Source organism: Barbatula barbatula (assembly GCF_947034865.1).
Source record: "Barbatula barbatula genome assembly, chromosome: 13".
NCBI lineage: Eukaryota > Metazoa > Chordata > Actinopteri > Cypriniformes > Nemacheilidae > Barbatula > Barbatula barbatula.
In genome coordinates this window covers 14,477,515-14,499,472 of record NC_136776.1, presented here as the reverse complement: position 1 = coordinate 14,499,472, position 21,958 = coordinate 14,477,515, and the positions used below count along the sequence as shown (strand labels likewise).

Here is a 21,958-nt window from a genome sequence, read left to right as displayed (position 1 = left end):
AATAGATAGAGATAGATAGATAGATAAATATATAAATAAAAAGATAAAGAAACTGATAAATAGATAAATAAAAAGATAAATAAATAGATATATGGCTATTTTAATTTATAGATTCAAATATTCTTTAACCATATGCCATCTGATTAAAAAGGTCAGTTATCAATTGTATTGCTGCAGTCATTATTTCCATCATATACATCTGTTTTAGTCTCTGTTTCCATTCAGTTACAGTTGGTGATTTCACAGACTCAGTAATGTTTTTTTGGCAATTAGTAGTAATACACGTAAAATATATCTTTGGTCAGCATTGAAAGCATCAACTGATATAACACCCAGTAAGAAAAAACGTACATTTGAGGGAATTTCCCTTTTTACAATTTCTGTATTTCCTCTTCTTTAATATTTTTCCAAAATGCAGGGATTACTGGACATTTCCAAAATATATGTGTATGGTCACCTGCTTTACCACATTGTCTCCAGCATAGAGCAGCAGATGTTACTTTTACAACATTTGAAATAACCTTCTTTATCCTTAGCCAGATGAAGTGTTAAGTTTAATTCTGGGTCCTTTGTGTTGCCATATGAATTGAGAAATGAATTTGTTAACATATTAAAAGTGGAAATTGTTATGGGCAACGACTGGAATATAAATAGGAAACGTGGGAGCAGGTTCATCCTTACGGTCTCAACTCTGCCAAACAGAGATAAAGGAAGAACTTCCCAACAAACTAGATCCCTCCTTATTACCTTATTACCCTCCTTATTTGATGAATTAGTTTATTATAGTTTCCTCAAAGTCTTGTAGTTTCAGGTGTGATAGTAATCCCCAAGTACCTAAATCCCTGTTTAGAGCAGTGAAATGACACCATCTCGTTTAGTCGTTTGGGCCATTTTCCTGATATCATCATTGCCTCTGATTTGTTTTGATTAATTTTGTATCCAGAAATGTCTCCATAATCTTTTAGACATTACATTAGTCGACGTATTGAAGTAATGGGATGTTGCCCCCCCCATCCTCAACTCCCTCTATCTGGACATCCTGTCGTATTGCCTCCGCTAGAGGCTCGATACTGAGAGCAAAGAGAATGGGTGAGAGAGAATCACCCTGTTTTATATGGAGGGATTATTGGGTCAGATTGTTAACTAAAATTTAATACTAAAAGCGGTGGCCTCGTGCTTAGAGGGTTGGGCTAGTGATCAGAAGGTTGCCGGATCGAATCTCAGTGCCCCTGAGCAAGGCACCTTACCCCTGATTGCTCTGCAGTAATGTGCCACTGTAAAAAAATAAACAACAAAATACTTGTAAGTCGCTTTGGATAAAAGCGTCTGCCAAAATGAATAAATGTAAATGTAAAAGTAAAAGTCCAAGTCGAAAATGAATTTGGTATGTTGGATTGGGCATTTTGTATGTAAGAGTGGCCGTTTAATAATTTAGCCATATAGGATTGGGAATTTAAGGTTTGAGGATTGGGCATTTGAGGCTTGAGGAGTGTATGCAAATTAGAAGGCGTGGCCCAAATACTGGAGGGTGGGTTTGAAATGGCTGGTGCGCAGAGGCACCTTATGGACAGCAGAGAGAGCTCCCAGTGCTAAAGAGCACACTCACTGTTATGAAACCAAACTGACCGAGTGAGTGGCTGGATGGAGGACTATGAGGCGGCGTATAGGGTTTAAATCAAACTGCGCTTATGAATACATAGATAAAAGCGTGCATACAAACGTATACATTGCTCACATATACATGTATAGTATTGGATGTTCAAGCAAGCACATATGGAAAACATGTGCGCTCTAATGTCATGTCTAATGTGCAGAGTTTGTATGTATGTGCGAGTGTTTTATAGATGTGTGTGTGCAGAGTTTGTATGTATGTGCGAGTGTTTTATAGATGTGTGTGTGCAGAGTTTGTATGTATGTGCGAGTGTTTTATAGATGTGTGTGTGCAGAGTTTGTATGTATGTGCGAGTGTTTTATAGATGTGTGTGTGCAGAGTTTGTATGTATGTGCGAGTGTTTTATAGATGTGTGTGTGCAGAGTTTGTATGTATGTGCGAGTGTTTTATAGATGTGTGTGTGCAGAGTTTGTATGTATGTGCGAGTGTTTTATAGATGTGTGTGTGCAGAGTTTGTATGTATGTGCGAGTGTTTTATAGATGTGTGTGTGCAGAGTTTGTATGTATGTGCGAGTGTTTTATAGATGTGTGTGTGCAGAGTTTGTATGTATGTGCGAGTGTTTTATAGATGTGTGTGTGCAGAGTTTGTATGTATGTGCGAGTGTTTTATAGATGTGTGTGTGCAGAGTTTGTATGTATGTGCGAGTGTTTTATAGATGTGTGTGTGCAGAGTTTGTATGTATGTGCGAGTGTTTTATAGATGTGTGTGTGCAGAGTTTGTATGTATGTGCGAGTGTTTTATAGATGTGTGTGTGCAGAGTTTGTATGTATGTGCGAGTGTTTTATAGATGTGTGTGTGCAGAGTTTGTATGTATGTGCGAGTGTTTTATAGATGTGTGTGTGCAGAGTTTGTATGTATGTGCGAGTGTTTTATAGATGTGTGTGTGCAGAGTTTGTATGTATGTGCGAGTGTTTTATAGATGTGTGTGTGCAGAGTTTGTATGTATGTGCGAGTGTTTTATAGATGTGTGTGTGCAGAGTTTGTATGAATGTGCGAGTGTCGTTTAGGTTTGTTTGCACGCATTGAGTTTATATGTATGCGTGAAAAAGTGTACATGCATGCATTACTAACATAATATGTATTGGTATGGATTTCACAATAGAGCGCACATAAGGTGCCACTGCGTACCAGCCATTTCAAACCCATCCTCCAGTATTCGGGCCACGCCTTCTAATTTGCATACACTCCTCAATCCTCAAATGCCTAATCCTCAAATTCCCAATCCTAAATCCCCAAATCCTCAAACCTAAATGGCTAAATGATTAAATGCCCAATCATACATACAAAATGCCCAATCCTTAATCCTCAAATTCCCAATCCTAAATCCCCAAATCCTCAATCCTAAATGGCTAAATTATTAAATGCCCAATCATACATACAAAATGCACAATCCTATATATCAAATTCATTTTCGACTTGGAATTTTAGTTTCAAATGTAGACTTTTAATTTTGGTTTAAGACTTTTAGTTTACAATCTGACCAAATAATCCCTCTGTTTTACACCTCTCTCTATATCAAAAAAGTCAGAGCAATGTCCAATAATTCACATTTTTGATTTGGGATTCTTGTACAACAGCCGAAACCAGAAGGTACATTTTTCATTGAAGTCCATCTCTGTTAATGTTTGTTCTAAAAATTTCCTATCTACCCGATCAAATGCTTTCTCAGCATCTAAGCTAATAATTGTTTCTTTCACCTCCTCTTTTCTAATTGGTTCTACTAACGCAGGGGCTTCATCCGTCGTCAGTTTGTGTAATTTAAGATTTTGAAAGAAATCATGTATCAAAAAAATAATACTTTTCTTTGAGTTGTATCTTATGTCAAAGTCTGTTCCATACTTTGAGCACACATGCAACAGCTCTTGTAACCCTGCGCTATATTGACAAAAAATAGCAAGGTCATAAGGTGGTTAATGGTACTGTTGGCGACCCTACAGCCCGTTCCACAATCATTTAAAACCCTTGACAATTTGTCCATATATACATTAAATAAAAACTGAGATAGAATGCTGCCCTGTCTTACTCCATTTGACACACAAAAAGATGCAGATAAACAATTTCCCCATTTTACAGACATTAATTGATGGCCATACCAAATAAACAGAATTCTCACTAGACATTTTGGAGCACCTATCTTATACAACTTAGAGAAAAATGTATCATGGTTTACATAGTCAAAGGCCTTTAAGGCATCAATTAAACACATAAAAATTGTTGGATTATTTCTATTGTACAGATCCAAGATTTCTTTCAAAGCAAAAATGCAAATATCTGTTCCATGTTTGGGTTTAAAGCCAAACTGGTAATCGGAAGTCAGAAAAAACTCTTCCATCTTATTCAGAATGGACCTTTCCAGTACCTTAGACAAAGTGCTAGCCAGAGCTATAGGTCTATAATTGTCTTTCCTGTTAATTTAACCGGTTTTCTTTTTTAAAATTGGAACCAAAATGACAGACAATAATCGGTCAGGTAAGGTATTAGAAAGCCTGTCAAAATGGCGAGCAAGGGATACAGTTTACTGCTAGCATATTTTAGATGTTCAGCAGATAACTCGTCTGCACTACATGCCTGCATTACTATCTCAAAGACTTCTTGTGGAGTGACAATCAGATCTTCACTCCTCTCAATTTTGTCAGCAATAAAATAATTACTCTTCACAGCATTGAAAATCTCAAAGTAATGTTTTTGCCACATCTCTGCAATCTCTTCTGCTCCATTCACACCATCAATGTGTGTTGGTAGGAGCAGTTTATTGCTGTTCATGTTTTCATTTATTTCCAGAAGTCTGTAGGGCTATTGCTTTGCAGTTTCCTCACCAATAAGTCAGCCTTAAGAGTGTTCTCACTACTTTTAATAAACCGTAGGGCATATTTAAAGTTTGCCTTTGCTTTCTTCATATACTCAAAAACACGACCACACTTGGGTCTGCCTGATTCATCCCAAGCATTAAGGGCCCTTCTGGCCTCAGCATGTGACTGCTACACATATTTATTCCAGCCTGGTTTAGCTTTATATATCTTCATATTATACAGAGGTTGACTTGGGACAAGGAGAGAGTCTGCAATCTTATCATACAATGTGCACAGTTCGACTCTGTGCTGCAGATTCTGACAGTTAATATCATTACAGGTTACAGCACTTTTAGGCAGCTCAATATTACTCTGCCTGGTTTCAGTCTGGGCAGTATATGTACCAATTTCCTCTTTCGTTGTGGTGGACCACTTAATCTTTCCAACTTGCGTCTCATTGCTCATACACTTAAGAGATGGTATTTTGCCCACATTCTCCACCAAAGAGAAGGGCACATGATCCGAAATAGCAAATAGTTGATCCAAATGGATACAATAGAACCATGAGCATCACTGGTACATATGCAATGATCTAATCAGGAGGTGGTATGCCACGCCTCACTAATGTACGTGTAGCTGTCGTTTAATAAAAGTGCTTCACTGGCGAGAGAAACCCGAGAGAAACCTTTTCTGAGCAAAAATGCTTTAGGTGAGTAGCAAACAAGGACCTATTATCTGAGAGATCCGCATTGAAAAGCTAGAAGCATTATCTTGTATATATGCCATAACATATGCCAGCCTATTGAGGTACTCAAATTCATTATCAGAGCATTCATATGGTGTATGTATGTTCAATATTGTTAACTTTTTATCCTCACAACATAATCCAGCCATAATCCAGCCCTATAGCCCAGTCATCATTCAGCCTGACCACTTTAATCAGATGGTCATACTTTTTCCGCCATAACACCGCAACACCTCCTGAAATTCTGCCACGGATTATCCTGGTACTAGAGTCTGTGGTAGACTCCCCTGCCCCATAGATGTCTTCATGTAAACAGTTCAGCTTTTCTGTTTGGATAAGAAAGTCTCCTGCACAAACAATATATCCTAAGTTTCTAAAAGCTTGTTTACAACAAGGCGGCGAACATCCAGCTTCAACATAAGCGCACCGGTGCCATTTCAGTCTCCGTCAGTAGTACAGGGGCCACTTCGTAGGCTTGTTGACCAGCGTCTCCATAGGCTTGGCCTGGTGGTACGCGCCGCCTTTCCAAGGCAGACAACCGATGCTCCACAGCCGCCACCACCCTCACGTTCTCATTCTTCCTGGTCTGAGTTTCCAGAGTCGCTCTCAGACCGGCTCCTCCCTACTCAGCTGCTGTAATCTGCTGAGCAACCAGATGCGTCCACATGCTCAAATCCAACAGGAGGGAGCTCATCCAGATATTTTCATATGGGAATATTTTCTCTGCACTCATTAAAAACTCTCAGGCTTTTATGATATTGATGTCTTTCTAAGACCCTTTGTGCTTTACGCAGCGCATTGAAGACGGACACTTTTCAAACAGCAGCCGCTTGGACTCTTCAATCCATTCAGTTATATACTCATAAAGCTTCCAGCTCCTCCAGCACGCACAGCCCACTTGCCGCCATCTTTACTATTCTAATAGTTTTTAAAAGCTATTATTTCCTAGAAAACTGAATGAAAATAATTATTAGTGAAATTGTATATTTCAATATCTTGAACATCATTCAATAATATTTTTGTGTGAAACATCCATTTAAAATCTCTTCTTTACGGATACTTTAAACTGAAAACAGGATTATAGTTGTTTAACTCATAAACAAAAGTGATGTGTATTTAGAAGCTCTAGTTCAAGTTATCCCGAGTTAAATTATTCGGTCTCATTTCTCAGGACAAAGAAGTGCGTCGACTACCTGCACGCAAAATTATCAACGTTCAGCTGGATAAAGACGTCCAGCTGAACAAGTCGGCTGATGCTTGGAGGCCCAGCGTCAAGAAAGAGGAGACAAGCAGTCAAGTTTCAGAGCACAAGAAAACTGAGGTGTGTTTAATTACTTTAACTCAAATTTGCATCTCATTCAGCTTTTGGTTCATTGAATTCATTTGTATCTTGAAATAATGTTTAATGTTTGTTTTATGTAGGAACTTCTGCGGAGCTTCAGGAGCATCCTCAACAGATTGACCCCCGAGAAGTTCGACCAGCTGATGGTGAAGGTGAATGAGCTGCAGATCGACACGATGGAGCGTCTCAGGCGTGTCGTAGAGCTGGTGCATGAGAAAGCCATCTCTGAGCCCAGCTTGTTAGGACTCTGTCCTTCCTGTCTCGAGCTTTCTAGCTCCCTGGGCAGAGTCATGACATTGCCACGTTTTTCGGGTTTCTGTTGTGTTATGTGTGGAGACATGTGGCTTTATGTTGTTACTTGATGCCACGTGTCTTCCTGTTATGTCTCTCAGCCCCACCCTCGTGTCTCCTGTAATTTCATTAGGGTTTCATTCCCATCGTCTGTTTGGTGTTTCACTTTAATAAGGGTTTCATTCCCATCGTCTGTTTTGTGTTTCACCTTCGTTAGGATTTTATTCCCATCACCTAATCCTTCCGGGCTGGACGTGCGAGTAAACGTGCTTCACCTCTCCCCTCTAATACAACACGGAATCAGGTTGTTGTATCACTTAACTTGCACTTCTTTCATATTAGTGTATTTTATTCATAGCATACATTGTTAATTATCACTGTCGTTGCTAACTTATCCTGATATCTCAATAACCTCTCCTGGTTATTTACTTGAAAATCTTAAACCAAAACACTCAGCGCCGTTAGCATAGCACAAGCGTGCTAGCGGGCTTTCTGTTTACACTGCTAAATATCATCTCGCCTTCTAGCTGTCTTGTGTGCTAACGGTTTCTCTCTAAAGCGTATATACTAAGATTCATCGAGCAACCTTGGTAAGTTGGAATTACTCTTCAAACCCGGTGAGTTATGGCTTCTTCTCTTATTATTGTCACTTGCACCTCATGTCATATGTTTAGCTTAGCCTTCTCTGTCAGCGGCGAGGGCTTTACATGCGATAAATGCAGGGAAATAGCTAGGCTGACAGAGAAGATCACAGTATTAGAGTCTCGCATCCAATCTTTATCTGAGGATAGTAAGAATGTAAGGAGCTTAGAAAACACTTTGGATGCGAGCAATATTAGCGCGCACAGTTCGGTTCCGGTTGAACTACCCCCGCAGCTGGGAAACTTTGTGACTGTGAGACGGTGTAGTCGCAGGTCAAAACATCACTCAAACGTTCCGACTACAGTCTCGAACAGGTTTGCCCCGCTCAGCGACGCACCGACTGAGAAACCTGCTGAAAGTGCCCTAGTTATCGGTGATTCTATTGTTCGGAACGTTAACATAGAGGCACCAGCCACCATAGTCAAATGTTTACCGGGAGCCAGAGCGCCTGACATCAAGTCAAATTTAAATGTGCTGGCTAAGGCTAATCGTAAATTCAGTAAGATTGTTATTCACGTCGGCACAAATGATGTTCGACTCCGTCAATCGGAGATCACTAGAGATAATATTAAAGAGGTGTGTGAGCTCGCAAGCACGATGTCAGAAACTGTAATATTCTCTGGCCCCCTCCCCACTTATCGTGGTGATGAGATACATAGCAGAGTATCATCACTACATGGCTGGTTGTCTGAGTGGTGCCTGCAGAATGATATTGTTTTTATAAATAACTGGAAGAGTTTTTAGGGCAGACCTGACCTGTTGAAAAGAGATGGTCTCCCCCCCCTCTTGGGCTGAAGCTTCTCTACTCTCTAGAAATATGGCACATAGTCTTAATGCTAAAACTTGACTCACTGGGGCCCAGGTCAGGGAGCAGACTGAATGGCTTAACCAACGGTCTGCTTGCCGTCTCACGTTGCAGAACACATTAAATACACAACATGCGATAATACTTTCTCCCAAACATCATAAAATAGAGACTGTGTCTGTCCCCCGGATTAGTAAACATAAAATAAAGCGTAAACCTCTCAAAGGTAATTTAGTTAACGTTAAACTAACTAAACATGAACATAATACAGATAATCAACTGTTACGACTCGGATTGCTAAATATTAGATCTCTCTCTAATAAAGCACTTTTTGTTAATGATATGATAACAGATCATAAAATAGACATGCTCTGTCTCACAGAAACATGGCTAAAGCCAGATGATTATATTGCTTTAAATGAGTCTGTCCCCCAAGATTATTATTATAAACACGAGCCTCGCCTAAAAGTCAGAGGGGGAGGTGTTGCTGCACTATACCGTAACTCTTTTAGCATTTCCCAGAAGTCTAATCCTAAATACAATTCTTTTGAAGTCATGGTACTTGATGCATCAATACCTAATACTAAGGACAAAACATCTTTAAAATTTATTCTGGCTATTGTATATAGGCCTCCAGGGCACCACACAGATTTTATTAAAGAATTTGGTGGGTTCTTATCAGAACTAGTACTGTCTGCAGACAGAGTCCTTGTTGCTGGGGACTTTAACATTCATGTAGATAATGATACAGATGCTTTAGGAATGGCTTTTAAAGACACTCTTAACTCCATGGGCGTTAGTCAACATGTGTCAGGACCTACTCACCTTCGTAATCATACTTTAGATTTAATTTTGTCTTACGGTATAAACGTGGTCGATGTTAAAATCCTTCAGCAGAGCGAAGACATCTCAGATCATTATCTGGTATCATGCTTGCTTCAATACCCAATGGTGGCAAATCAAACTCCAAGTTACAAATATTGTAGAAAAATAACTTCGACTACAAAAGGTGCGTTTCTTGATAATTTGCCTGAATTGTCTCAAATCTCTAGCATGAGTAATAACGTTGATGATCTTGACTTTACCATTGAAAATATTAATGTCACCTTCTCGGAAACGCTAGACATAGTTGCTCCCTTGCACTTAAAGAAGATTAAAAATGACAGACCGACACCGTGGAAAAATGAACACACCCAGGCTCTAAAGAAAGCGGCACGAAAAATGGAGCGCAACTTTAAGAAGACTAAATTAGAGGTATTTCGTACTGCCTGGAAGGATAGTAGAAAAAAATACAGGAAAGCCCTAAAAACGTCTCGATCCGCCTACATTTCATCATTAATAGAAGAAAACCAAAATAACCCTAGGTTTTTATTTGATACAGTGGCTAAATTAACCAAAAATAAATCGTCAGCGACTTCTGATTTTGTATACCAGCATAGCAGTGATGATTTTATGAACTATTTCACAAATAAAATCCAAGATATTCGAGAGAAAATTATAACTATGCAACCAGATGCGAAACCCGCTGAACATATGACTTACTGCAGCACCCCTAAGGAGAAATAATGTTTATTTTCTACTATAGATCACGATGAACTATCGAAAATCATTAGATCATCTAAATCGACTACATGCATGCTAGACCCTATACCTACAAATCTTCTGAAAGAGATGCTCCCAGAAATTATAGATCCTCTACTTAGCATTATTAACTCGTCTCTGACATTAGGACATGTGCCTAAAGCATATAAGGTGGCTGTTATAAGGCCCCCTGTCAAAAAACCCCATCTGGACCCTGGAGAACTAGTTAACTATAGACCTATTTCGAATCTACCTTTCTTATCTAAAGTTCTGGAAAAAGTAGTCTCAATTCAAATATGCTCCTTCCTCCAAAGGAATGAGATTATTGAAGATTTCCAGTCTGGATTTAGAGCACATCACAGTACAGAGACTGCTCTGATTAGAGTTACAAATGATCTGCTTATGGCGTCTGACCGAGGTTGTATCTACTTATTGGTGCTGCTAGATCTTAGTGCTGCATTCAACACCATTGACCACAGCATGCTCCTACATTGACTTGAAAATGATGTTGGTATTAAGGAAATAGCTTTGAAATGGCTTAGATCTTATTTATGCGACCGTTTCCAATATGTAAAAATAAACAATGAGGTATCACCCAAATCGCAAGTCCAGTACGGTGTACCACAGGGCTCAGTACTAGGGCCTATGCTCTTCGCATTATACATGTTACCCCTAGGAGATATAATAAAGCGACACGGAATAAGCTTTCACTGCTATGCTGATGATACGCAACTTTATATTTCCTCGAAGCCTCACGAAACACAGCAATTTCATCGAATAGTGGAATGCATAGTCGATATAAAAAAGTGGATGAGTAGCAATTTTTTATTACTGAACTCGGACAAAACTGAAGTGTTACTTATCGGACCGAAAACCGCCCTACGTAACAACCAAGAATACTGCTTAACTATTGATGGATGTTCCATAAAACCCTCATCTTCAGCTAAGAATCTTGGCTTTATATTCGATAGTACTCTGTCATTTGAGAACCAGGTCGCCAACACCTGTAAGATTGCGTTTTTCCATCTTAAAAATATAGCTAAATTACGTCATATGCTGTCATCATCAGATGCGGAGAAGCTTATACATGCCTTTATGACATCAAGACTAGATTACTGTAATGCACTATTAGGTGGTTGCCCTGCAGGCCTATTACAAAAACTCCAACTGGTCCAAAATGCGGCAGCTCGAGTTCTTACACGTACAAAAAAGTATGAGCATATTAGCCCGGTTCTGTCAACCTTGCACTGGTTACCTATAAAGCATCGCATAAATTTTAAAATCTTGCTTATTACCTATAAAGCCTTGCATGGTTTAGCTCCTCACTCCTTGAGAGAACTTCTTACGTATTATAGTCCATCACGTGCACTACGCTCTCAGGCGTCAGGTCAGTTGGTAATACCTAGAATTTCAAAATCAAGTGCAGGCGGCAGATCCTTTTCTTATCTAGCGCCTAAACTTTGGAACAGTCTTCCCTGCAATATCCGGGAGGCGGACACACTCTGTCAGTTTAAATCTAGACTAAAGACGCATCTTTTTAATCTTGCATACACTACACTACATTATCATAATATATGTATTTCAAAGATATAGGCTGCACTAGTTAGATCAACCGGAACCAGGGACACTTCCAATAACAACTAATGCATTTGTTGCATCAAAGAGTGCAGAACAGTACTCTACTCTCAGCCAGTCTTGTCTCATTGTTCCAAGGTTACCGGAGCGGGCAGGGCGCAATCCATTCCTAGACCTGACAAATGCTGGAGGAAGGAAGTGACGTCCCTACAAAACTTCAGCCACTATTAGATTATTAATGATAATTTTAAATCTAATTGTTTTATTTTTGCCTTGTTGTGCAAGCACTGTTGAGCTTGTGCAGAGGCTGCAGTTTTTGCCAGAGGGGAACTGGAATCCCCTGGTTAGGCTTGGTTTCCCTCCGAGGTTTTTTTTCTCCTCCAATGGAGTTTTGGGTTCCTCGCCACCGTTTGCATACTGTTTTGCACTGTTTTGCCTGGCCGGGGGGGCTGCTAGAATTTGGTAGTCTTATTTAATTAACACTGCATATAGGAATTTATTGTGTGTCTGATATTTGACCTGTGTTTTGAATTCCATAACCTTTTATGTTTTACTTATAGTCATTTTTTCTTGTACAGCTGCTTTGTAACAATGAAAATTGTAAAAAGCGCTATATAAATAAAGCTGACTTGACTTGACTTGACCTGGTAGTTGTTTCACTCGTTATGGTTTCATTCCAATCACCTGTCACCACTCTCCCCATGTAATCACTCCTCGTTAGTGTCTCCCTTTATATAGTTCCTGTTACAGTTTGTGGAATTATTATTTCTCTTTTATATAGACCTTGTTTTGTCCCCCTCGTGGGAAGTGTTTGTTTCTAGTTTTTGTTTGCTAGGGTTTTTTGTGCTTGTTTTTCCCCATTGCGGGTGTTTTATTTAATAAACATTTGTATTTAACCCCTCGTCTGCCTGCATCTGGGTTCTGTCAAAACCATTTCGTGACACAGCTTCTCTGTCACGTACGCCAGTATGTGCAGGAATATGGCAAACGTGAGTTATGTTTCAAATACTACTGCATTAAATAGCCTTTGACTATGTGGATCCAGCTGAAAATGTCATACTGGAGTTTAAGTTATTTTAGTTTTCTGTGTTTGTAGTTTAAAGTCCCCTCGAAACAGTCATCCAAATCATATTCGTCCTTCAAGTCAATTCTGCTCCGATTCTGCTTGAAGCAGTTTGACAAAGACCAAGTGAAAGAGGACGGCTTCACCATCAAACAGAAGAAGATGGAGGCTGCACCAGTTAGTGTTTCAGTACTCAAAAAAAAAACATTCAGCATCATAAGATGTTGAAGGAGACCATCATACACGAGTGTCTCACCAACTCATTGAACCAACATGATGATGAGATACTCGAGTGCCTCTGCAAGCTTCTCACCACAGTGGGCAAAGAACTCGACGCTGGGGAAAGAAAGGTAAGGGTTCATGTGTTTGGTTGTGTGTCAGCAAAACAGCATACCGATTAATTGATTGATGCTTGTGGATGTTTTTGACTCTTGTGTTTTTCACATTCAGATTAAAATGGACGAGTACATTCACCAGATGGAAACTTTGGTGAAGGAGCGCAAAACATCTACGCGCATCCGCTTCATGATGCAGGACGTCATGGACCTGAGACTTGTGAGTTGTGTGAGATTTTTATTTTGCCAATATTCAAAAATATGTTTTAATCACAGCATTAACATACAGTATTATTCTTTTTCCAGAATCTATGGGTTCCACGGAGGTCAAATCTGGGTCCCAAGACTATCACCCAGATCCACCAGGAGGCAAAGATGGAAGAGGAGATGGAACAGCAGAAAGTCAGACGTCCGCTGTTCAAGAAAGAGTTAAAGAAAGACGATGAAAGCCACATCTCATTTAGACCAAAGACTCCATTGTTTTTCCAGATGGAAACTTTGGGGAAGGAGCGCAAACATCTACGCGCATCCGCTTCATGATGCAGGACCAGGGTTTGAATTACGGGGGAGCTAAGGGGAGCTCGGCTCCCCTGAAAAGGACCTGGGCTCCCCTGAAAGCCTACTTTGAGACATTTAGGGGGAGCTCTTAAATACTGTCCATTTTTTGTCGCATATAGATTTTGATTTTCTGTACATTAAGGTTCCTGAAAAAAATGATGATATAAAAAATGTGTCAATGTTGTATGTTTATTCGCTCTGAAATTACTACGTTTACGTCACCACTTGAACTTCTCACTGAGTTGGTATTTGAATGTTCGCTTGACTTCAAGTTCAAAACATACTTTCGTTTTTTGGAACACTTTGTGGATACTAATAAGAATGTCAAAAAGAAAGTCGTCAAACCTCAATCAATTTGGATTTACAAAACAAACGAAGAGGAGTGATGAAAGCGCTCCAGCTACAACTAGCTTGCCGGTGTTACCGCCGCTAAAAGTTGCTGCTAGTGACAGCACCAGCTTTTTTTATGACTAAATAATACTGACACAAAAAATCCACAAACTTAACACTACAACATACAACCATCAGAACATTTATAACAAACAAAACGATAAACGATTTCATTATGAATTAAAAATTTTTAAAAACAATACACAGAAATTTTTAATTAAAAAAAAATACTCAGAAATTCATCCATGGAAGTGCCTCTGGACCAGTGTTTACATCTTGCGAAGTCGTCTATATAGTATGAATTGGATAATGTACACACAGCCGGTTTAATAAACCCAGCAATGATCTAAATCCTTTATTTCAACAGCTTTTTCAAATCCGATGTCACTATAATATTATAACAACATCAGCACAGGTTATGACAACCTCAAGTTATAACACAACAGACACAGAATATGGGTCCGCTACGACCGACGGAGACAACATAACACTCACTACATTTAACGTAGGAAATGAGTCCGTTACGAAAGAGGGCCAAAATACTACATGGTTTAACATCACGGCCAGCACAGTGCTTAATTTATCCAACATGTCAACCACACAAAGCAATTTGCTCAGCCCGTCACCTGCTACAACTACACAATCGACATCATCCAATGTGACCACCCTCGACCTGGCCTCAACAGCACCCCAGCCCACCTTACAGTGCCTGGAAGGGGTTTTGTCAGACACTGGTGTCTGTCTCTGTCCTGATGAATGGACTGGGGATACCTGTAATATAAGTAAGATTATTTCACAATAACATGAAAGCAATGCTTGATCGCTCCCTGAACTCTTTGTAAATCGCTTTAGATAAATGTTTCAGTTTTTCTCTCTTTAATCCCATTGATGTTCTAGAGAAACTTTCGAGATAATGAATATTTTTGATGTGTCGTGTGGTTCATCTTTTTAAGAACGACTCATATACAGGTCATTGCTTGCTTATTAATGTGTATTTCTTTCAAGAAAATTCTAAACAATTTATCAAATTGTTGCAGGTAATTTCTGTCAAGCGGAAACAGTAAATGGTTTCACATTTCCACTTTCTGTCGTTGGTCAACTTACTTATTCAACACAGACATGTCCTCAAGGAACAATCAATGGTATCTAATGTTCTTCAGTTTTTTACATATAACACAAATGTACATAAACCTTTTTAATCCCTGTTGTGTTTCTCTGTGTTGTTTAGATAGTCTCCCGATGGTATCAGCTGTCTGTTTGAATTCAACTCGCTCTTTTGGTGAACTTCGACTTAACTGTGTCTGGACACTGGAGAACCTTCAAGACATAGTCAATGTAAGTCATCATTCCTTCGGCTAGGGCTAGAAGGTATACTGCAATATTTTAGGTTTAAGGGTAGAATTCATTTGAAAACAGCGCTCGCCTGGCAAGATTTTGGGCCTTAGCTTTATCCCTTCTAGCCACAACTCATTCCCTATTATTATTATTATTATTATTATTACCATTTTAAGAAATGAGTTAGATACAGGTATCCACAAAACTCTTAGCTTGATTTTCACATTTTGTTTGTTTTATTTAGGCATCTGGCACCACTGTGGACAAGAACTGGTTCATTGCTTCCAGTGTACGGATGCTTACATCCAAACCAGAACAACTAACCCACGAGAACATCACCTCAGCTGCTACTATTGCCCGCAGACTGTTGTCCTCCAATCTGTTAAATAAGGCAAGAAATTATTAATTTTACTGAATTATACTATAGAAGTATATCATTTTAGTACCAGCGATCACAAATAGTGGCACTTTATGTTACACACATGCTTATTGCGCATTCAGTCTAGGAATTAGCAACTATTCCCCAAATGCTAATGGCGGCCTCCATGCTGCATGTTTGTGCCACGTGACATACTTATAATAATTTCTCTAGCTAAAGTAGTTTTAGTGCACCACTACTATATAGTATAACAAAATTTCAGGAAGTGAAATTCCATCAGACCTCCCCTTTAATATGCTTGTCAACATAAATATGTTCCTCCTAAAGTTTTCCTTCGCATGGATTGTAAAAAAAATGTAACAATATATATATAATCTTACAATTTAAATTTTTATTTTTATTGTGTAGACGATTGCATTGGCAGTGGTGACCACCATTAGTCAACTGATGGACGCTGCTCATAACCAATACTCTGAAGACTCTTACACAGCTATTGAGAAGTATTTACATACAAATACCCATGACCCAAATGAAAATGTGTTAATAAACAATTGTTTAACAATTGTAACTGCAGAACTGTGACACAAAACACACATTGCCATGTCTGTGTTTTGTGAGGGAGAATAACTCAAGCAGTAACTAATTTTAGTCAGGATAGAAAAATGTGTTTTCACCTTTGCATTTTATATTTACAGTCTTACTAAGACTTTGGAGGATTTTGCTTTGGGCATGAGTATGAACGATACGACATCTGGTGGCCTGGTGCAGCCAAACCTGGAAATACAATACATTAAAGTGCCGAGCGGGACGCCACAAGTGCAATTCTACACACCAACAGGTAGATACATAGCCTAAAAAATATATATTTTAAGGTTGTTCTCTTTTAGTTTTAAAAAATTCCAAGATTCTGCAAGAGATGGTGATGTTGGCTTGATTTCAACTCATGGTTGTTATATGGACAGAACGAACCAGTGGGTAATACATAATGGGTTGTTTTAAGCCATGATCGGGTTCAAACAAATTAGCATAGGTTCATTCATACAGAAGGTTGGTTCTGTCTACAAATTTAACCAACATGCATGCAATGAAAAAACTTTAAAAACCCTTGGCATTATTCCGTCAGCTGGGGCACCAACAAAAAAACATAAAATAACATTTATGTTATGATATTTACATGTTATTTTACACTCATGTAAATTTACAGTGTATTTCGGTAATTTCACATTTTTACCGCATTTCAAAAATATGTGACAAGTTTGTGAAATAAAACTGTAACATTCCATAAAATTACAGTAATTTTACAGTGTGGGATGAAAAGTCATCTTTTTTTAGAGTATTTAAAGTGTACATCTGCCTCTTTATAATTGTTGATGTTAGAAAGACGTTTTTACAGAAACTCTTTTGCAAATACAGTACAATGAATATTATATTGTATATGTTGCATTTCTCTAGGACTTCCAGGGACGTTTTTAGGTCTGGGCACAGACGCTGCTTACACAAGATCCACTTCAGGATATCCCGCTGAGATCCAGTTAACTCTTCACCTGCAAAAAGATGCTCAGGAAAACTGGGGTATCATAAATTATTCTGTTGTTCTTGCAGTTATTTTGAAAACCATCTCAAGGACATAACTAAGAAACACTGGTTTTATTACACCTGCCTCTTTTTCTCTCTGTAGAGAACCAAAATGTAGGTATTGGAGTGGTGATGTATAAAAATGATAACTTTTTCAAGTCGAAAAGCTTTAATATGCAAAAAGGCACCAAGAGAAGAGTGGTGTCAGCCAGTCTCACGGACAAACAAATGCTTGATCATATCCAATTCAACATCATGCCAAAGGTAAATGACCACATGGACCACTGTCACATGTCTTTATGATATCTAGCAGTGACTTTAATCAAAAGACAATAGGGTATAGACACACGGGTCGATGACGTACTTCTGCTAAAATCTTGGCCAGGCTGTTACATCCGGCCCCATAGGGAACGATTGCGTTGTGCTTCAGGATACACATAGGATTACGATCAACAACGTAATTATTCAAACACTTCGCCATACATCGACAACCATAAAGGAGAGGCACTACAGGCTATCCATTTCAAGATAGATCAACAAATATGAAAAAAAGCCAATTGAACTTTTGCACTTACTAGAGGCATGATCACTGAGGCACTTAACAATGCTCACCCGTAGTGCTGATGGTTCGCCGAAATTTGAGAGTTTTCTTACTAAACGCATCAGAGCTCTGCATGTGTGTTTTGGGACTACACTGAGAGAGACTGGAGCACAGAGGGATGCCATAAAATACTGACTCCCTCTGGAGACGTGGAGTGTAAATGCAACCACACCACCAACTTTGCAGTTCTAACGGTTAGTTTATCATCTACTCATCTACCTCCCTGCAACAAATACTTTCTGAGACTTGGACTGACCAGTTCTACAAGCCACTATTAGATGGAGAAAAATAAATGCAAAACTCAAAACTTCATTAATGTTTCCTGCAGAGCTTCAAAGCAGATTATCAATATTCTGAGGCGTTAAACTGGATTAGCATTCTCGGATGCAGTATGTCTCTTGTGGGATTGGTGCTCACTGTACTTTATCAAATTCAGACCAGGTATGTACAGATAATGCCAATTCAAGTTTACGAGACATTTTTTATTCATTCAACTCGTAATTTAAAGGAAAACCCTTAAAGCAAAAGTTCAAGCAGAGATGAAAATGATCTTATATTGACTTCTATCTGAATAGCATGCTATCGCCCTGATCCCATGTCTAATACTGTACTTTTTGAAAATAAAGATGTTTTGTAAACCCCTAAAGCTAGCTTTTAAATGGAATAATAACAATAGTTATTTAAATGTACATGACCCACTTTCTCGATAGGAAATCAAGAGGAACCAATTCCACCGTGCTCTTAGTAAACATCTGTGTGTGCATGACGGTCTTCTTCCTGATCTTCATGTTTGGAGTCAACAATCCCGTCCAGTACAAGAATCAGTCAAAATCATTGAAGAACGTGGTTCCTGCTTCAGATTTCTATCAGGAGGTGGATGATGGTCCATGTACACCAGTCACAGCTCTGCTTCAATACTTCCTGCTCGCCACCTTTACCTGGAACATCATGTATGCCGCTCACGTGTTCTTCCTCATTAGAAATGCCTTAAATGGTCCCCCAGCGGGTTTCCTTCCCTTTGCAATTTCAGCCGGCTGGGGTAGGTTACATTTAACTCTTAAGTGTGTCAACTTGACCGAGAATCATTGAGATCCTCTCAACTTAAGTTTTTCATTTCATGTCTTAGGTCTGCCTGCTCTTCTTGTTGGCATCTCACTGGGCACCACTTACAGCTTCAAAGACCCTTTAGGCTATAGACAAGAAGAATTGTAAGTGGACTGTACAGTCATTCTCTTCAATTCAACCATTTAAAAAAAGTGATTTCATCCGTTTTGTCTGCTGCAGTTGTTGGCTGGCGTCTCTGGATAAGGAGGGGAGGTTTGATCCCAAGCGGCCCATGTTGTGGGGCTTCTTGCTCCCTCTTGCGGTCATGCTCAGTTTTAACATCGCAGTTCTGGTCTACTTCTCTCTCACCATCTGCTGTGCAAAGCCAAACCTAAAGAGGTAAGTGTAACGAAAAACAAGCGTAAAGATGCTGTATCATAAACGAAACATGTCCAGTTAACAATATTATATATTATAACTATTCCGATTTTCTATAGTCTGTTACGGTAGACAAACTAAATGCTTATTTTACAAGCTGAGGCATCTGTGGTAACTAACAGCATTTTGTGTATTAAGTTCACGGACGACTCCTTTAAAGAAGAAGATTCTGAGTAGTTTCTCTCTGGCTGTGGTACTCGGTTTGTCTTGGGTCATTGGATACGTTGTTCTTATCACTCACGATAAAACTCTTTACATCATTCTGAGTGCGCTCTTCTGTCTCTGCAACACAACACAGGTATGTTAATGCACTTTTATTTATACTTTTAAACACTTTTAATGTTTACATTAACAGCAATAAAATACACTACAACAGAGATATACACTGTAAAAAAAAAATCCGTAAAAAAACGGAAAAAGTACTGGCAGCTTATTACACAGACTTTGTACCGTAATTTAATAACGGACATTTTCCTTTAATTGACAGTGTAACTAACAGTAAAAAAAACAGAAAACGTTCTGTTTTTTTAAGAATATTTCTATGCTTTTTAATAGTATTACTACTGTAAAAAAACTAAAAAAATTCTGTTATTTAAAAGTTAGTATATATTAAAAAAAAGTTATTTTCTGTGTTTTAATGGTATACCTATAGTACAAAAGTGGACAATTTCACTAATTGAATGGTAAACCAAGAGTATAAAAATGGCAATTATATATAAAAAAAACCTGAAAAATTACTTACAAGTTTACTGACTTCCCCCCTGATATTACAAAAATTGAAAAAATACCCTTAATGTATGGTTTACCTACATTTAAAAATATATTCTACAGTATACAATAAGTGTAATGAAGCAGTAAAGCGTTATTAGTTATCTGTGTACTTTAAAAAAAAAACACATTTTTGTAATAAAAACTGATTCTTTAATGAATACAAACATTGTAAAAACAAGAAGCTAATACATAAGTAATAATTACTAAAAATAAAAAACATACTGTAAGAGGTCTTACTTGAGCAAACAACTTCATTGCAAATTGGCATGTGTAAGGACAAGTGGGAAAATTACAAATACATTTCAAGAAACCAAGTTAACAATAAGATGTAAAGAAAACTGGCAACATCTTCAACAGTCAACTTTGAGATGCCATGTAAGGCCTAACCCAGGACTGAAACACTGAAAAGGCATCCAAATGAAAAAATGTAAAACACTTTAACCTCCAACTACTAGTTACAATTACATTTAATAATGATGAACCTGCATAGTGATATATTGTAAAATCACATCCATGTCTTTCGTCTTCTTTCTCTCCATAACTGTTACCTGGCTGCAAAACAAAAACAAAACATCACTAATAATACAAACTAACATTTAACCTAGAACTGTTGTGATTACTTGCATGTCAATAGTTCTTCCAAAAATGGAAAATTCTGTCATCATTTGCTAACCCTCTTGTCATTTCAAACCTGTATGACTTTCTTTCTTCCACGGAACACAAAAGGATATATTCTGAAAAATGTTGGTAACCATGCTTTCTCTGAGTCGCGGCACCAATGCAAGTGAATGGGTGCCACCATTGTTTGGTCACCAACATTGTTCCGAATAATTTCTGAACTTTTGTCATCTACATAAGAAAGAAAGTCATACAGGTTTGAAATGTCAACAGGGTGTAAATGATGACATAATTTTAATTGTTGGGTGAATTATCACTTTAAGATTTTACTAAATAAGGTGTAGGTACTTTTGACAACAACACTTGGAACAATATGGGTCGCAAAAGAGAAGCAGTGAAAAAGTGTGCTTAATTACCTTTAAATCTTCCAAGGATTCTGAAAGTCCTTCGGGTCTGACAGGGATCGAAGGAGTTTAGGTGGTATACTTCCTGGGACCCTTTTTTGTGCTTTGGACCCACTTTCTGGGTTTATACCCACCAGGCTCCTGTTGTAAACACAACAAATATTTGCTTGGAAAATGTTTAAATGTTAGAGATGCAGAAAGTGTGTTTGAACGATAGAGATGCAGATATGCGTGTGTGCGAGAGAGAGAGAGAGAGAGATAGAGACAGAGAGAGAGAGAGAATTCCTGTAGCTCAGTGGTTAGAGCATGGCATTAGCAATGCCAAGGTCATGGTCCCAGGGATTTCACATACTTAGAAACAAATGCATAGGACAATGCAATGTAAGTGGCTTTGGATAAAAGTGTCTGTGTCATGATTCTGCCTGCTCTTGTCTTGATTTTCTGGTCTAGGGGCAGAATCATGACAGACCCACGTGTTTTATGTGGAGAGGATCATATTATGGTCAATCAGGACATAATATGCGTTCTCTCCTGTCTCGTCATTTGGCCCTGCCCCTCTCGTTTCTAGTATTGCTCTCCTCCTGTGTCGCATTACCCACACCTGCCTATCGTTATCCCCTTTGTTAGTCTCCCTATATAATACCCTCTTGTCTATTGTCTTGTGCTCGTTCGTTGTACATGTTTCATGCTTTTTGCCATGCCTTGTCTTGGAGTCTTTGTCATTGTCATTGTCATTGATAGTCTAGTCAAGTCAAGTCGGTGTGAGTGTTTTGTTTTGTTAGTCTAGGTGTTTTTGTAGTTGTAGTTCTTGTCAAGTGTTAGTCTTCAGTTTATTGTGGTCCCTGTTTACCCCCTCGTGGGTTTTTGTTTTGTTCCTGTTTATTATTTATTAAAATCCTGTTTAAACCCTGTTTCGCTGCCTGCACTTGGGTTCTCTTTCCGCGTTCCTGACAGAACGAACGAGCCACTACAGAACCCAGCGGCAGCATGGACACTGACCGGTC

The 21,958-nt window shown here is 38.7% G+C and overlaps 1 protein-coding gene across 1 annotated transcript in view; it reads left to right on the top strand.

Annotated features, from left to right (window-relative positions):
* LOC306902970 (adhesion G-protein coupled receptor G7-like) overlaps positions 1 to 19,657 on the top strand; it is a gene marked incomplete at both ends in the record, with an annotated part of 93,216 nt that extends 73,559 nt beyond the window's left edge. Inside the window, 6 exons of the mRNA XM_079471890.1 lie at positions 18,008 to 18,120; positions 18,390 to 18,718; positions 18,806 to 18,887; positions 18,964 to 19,122; positions 19,300 to 19,459; positions 19,649 to 19,657. Coding sequence (XP_079328016.1) covers positions 18,008 to 18,120; positions 18,390 to 18,718; positions 18,806 to 18,887; positions 18,964 to 19,122; positions 19,300 to 19,459; positions 19,649 to 19,657 — 852 coding nt within the window. The remainder of the gene's footprint in view (positions 1 to 18,007; positions 18,121 to 18,389; positions 18,719 to 18,805; positions 18,888 to 18,963; positions 19,123 to 19,299; positions 19,460 to 19,648) is intronic.
* Between the last annotated feature and the right edge of the window lie 2,301 nt (positions 19,658 to 21,958).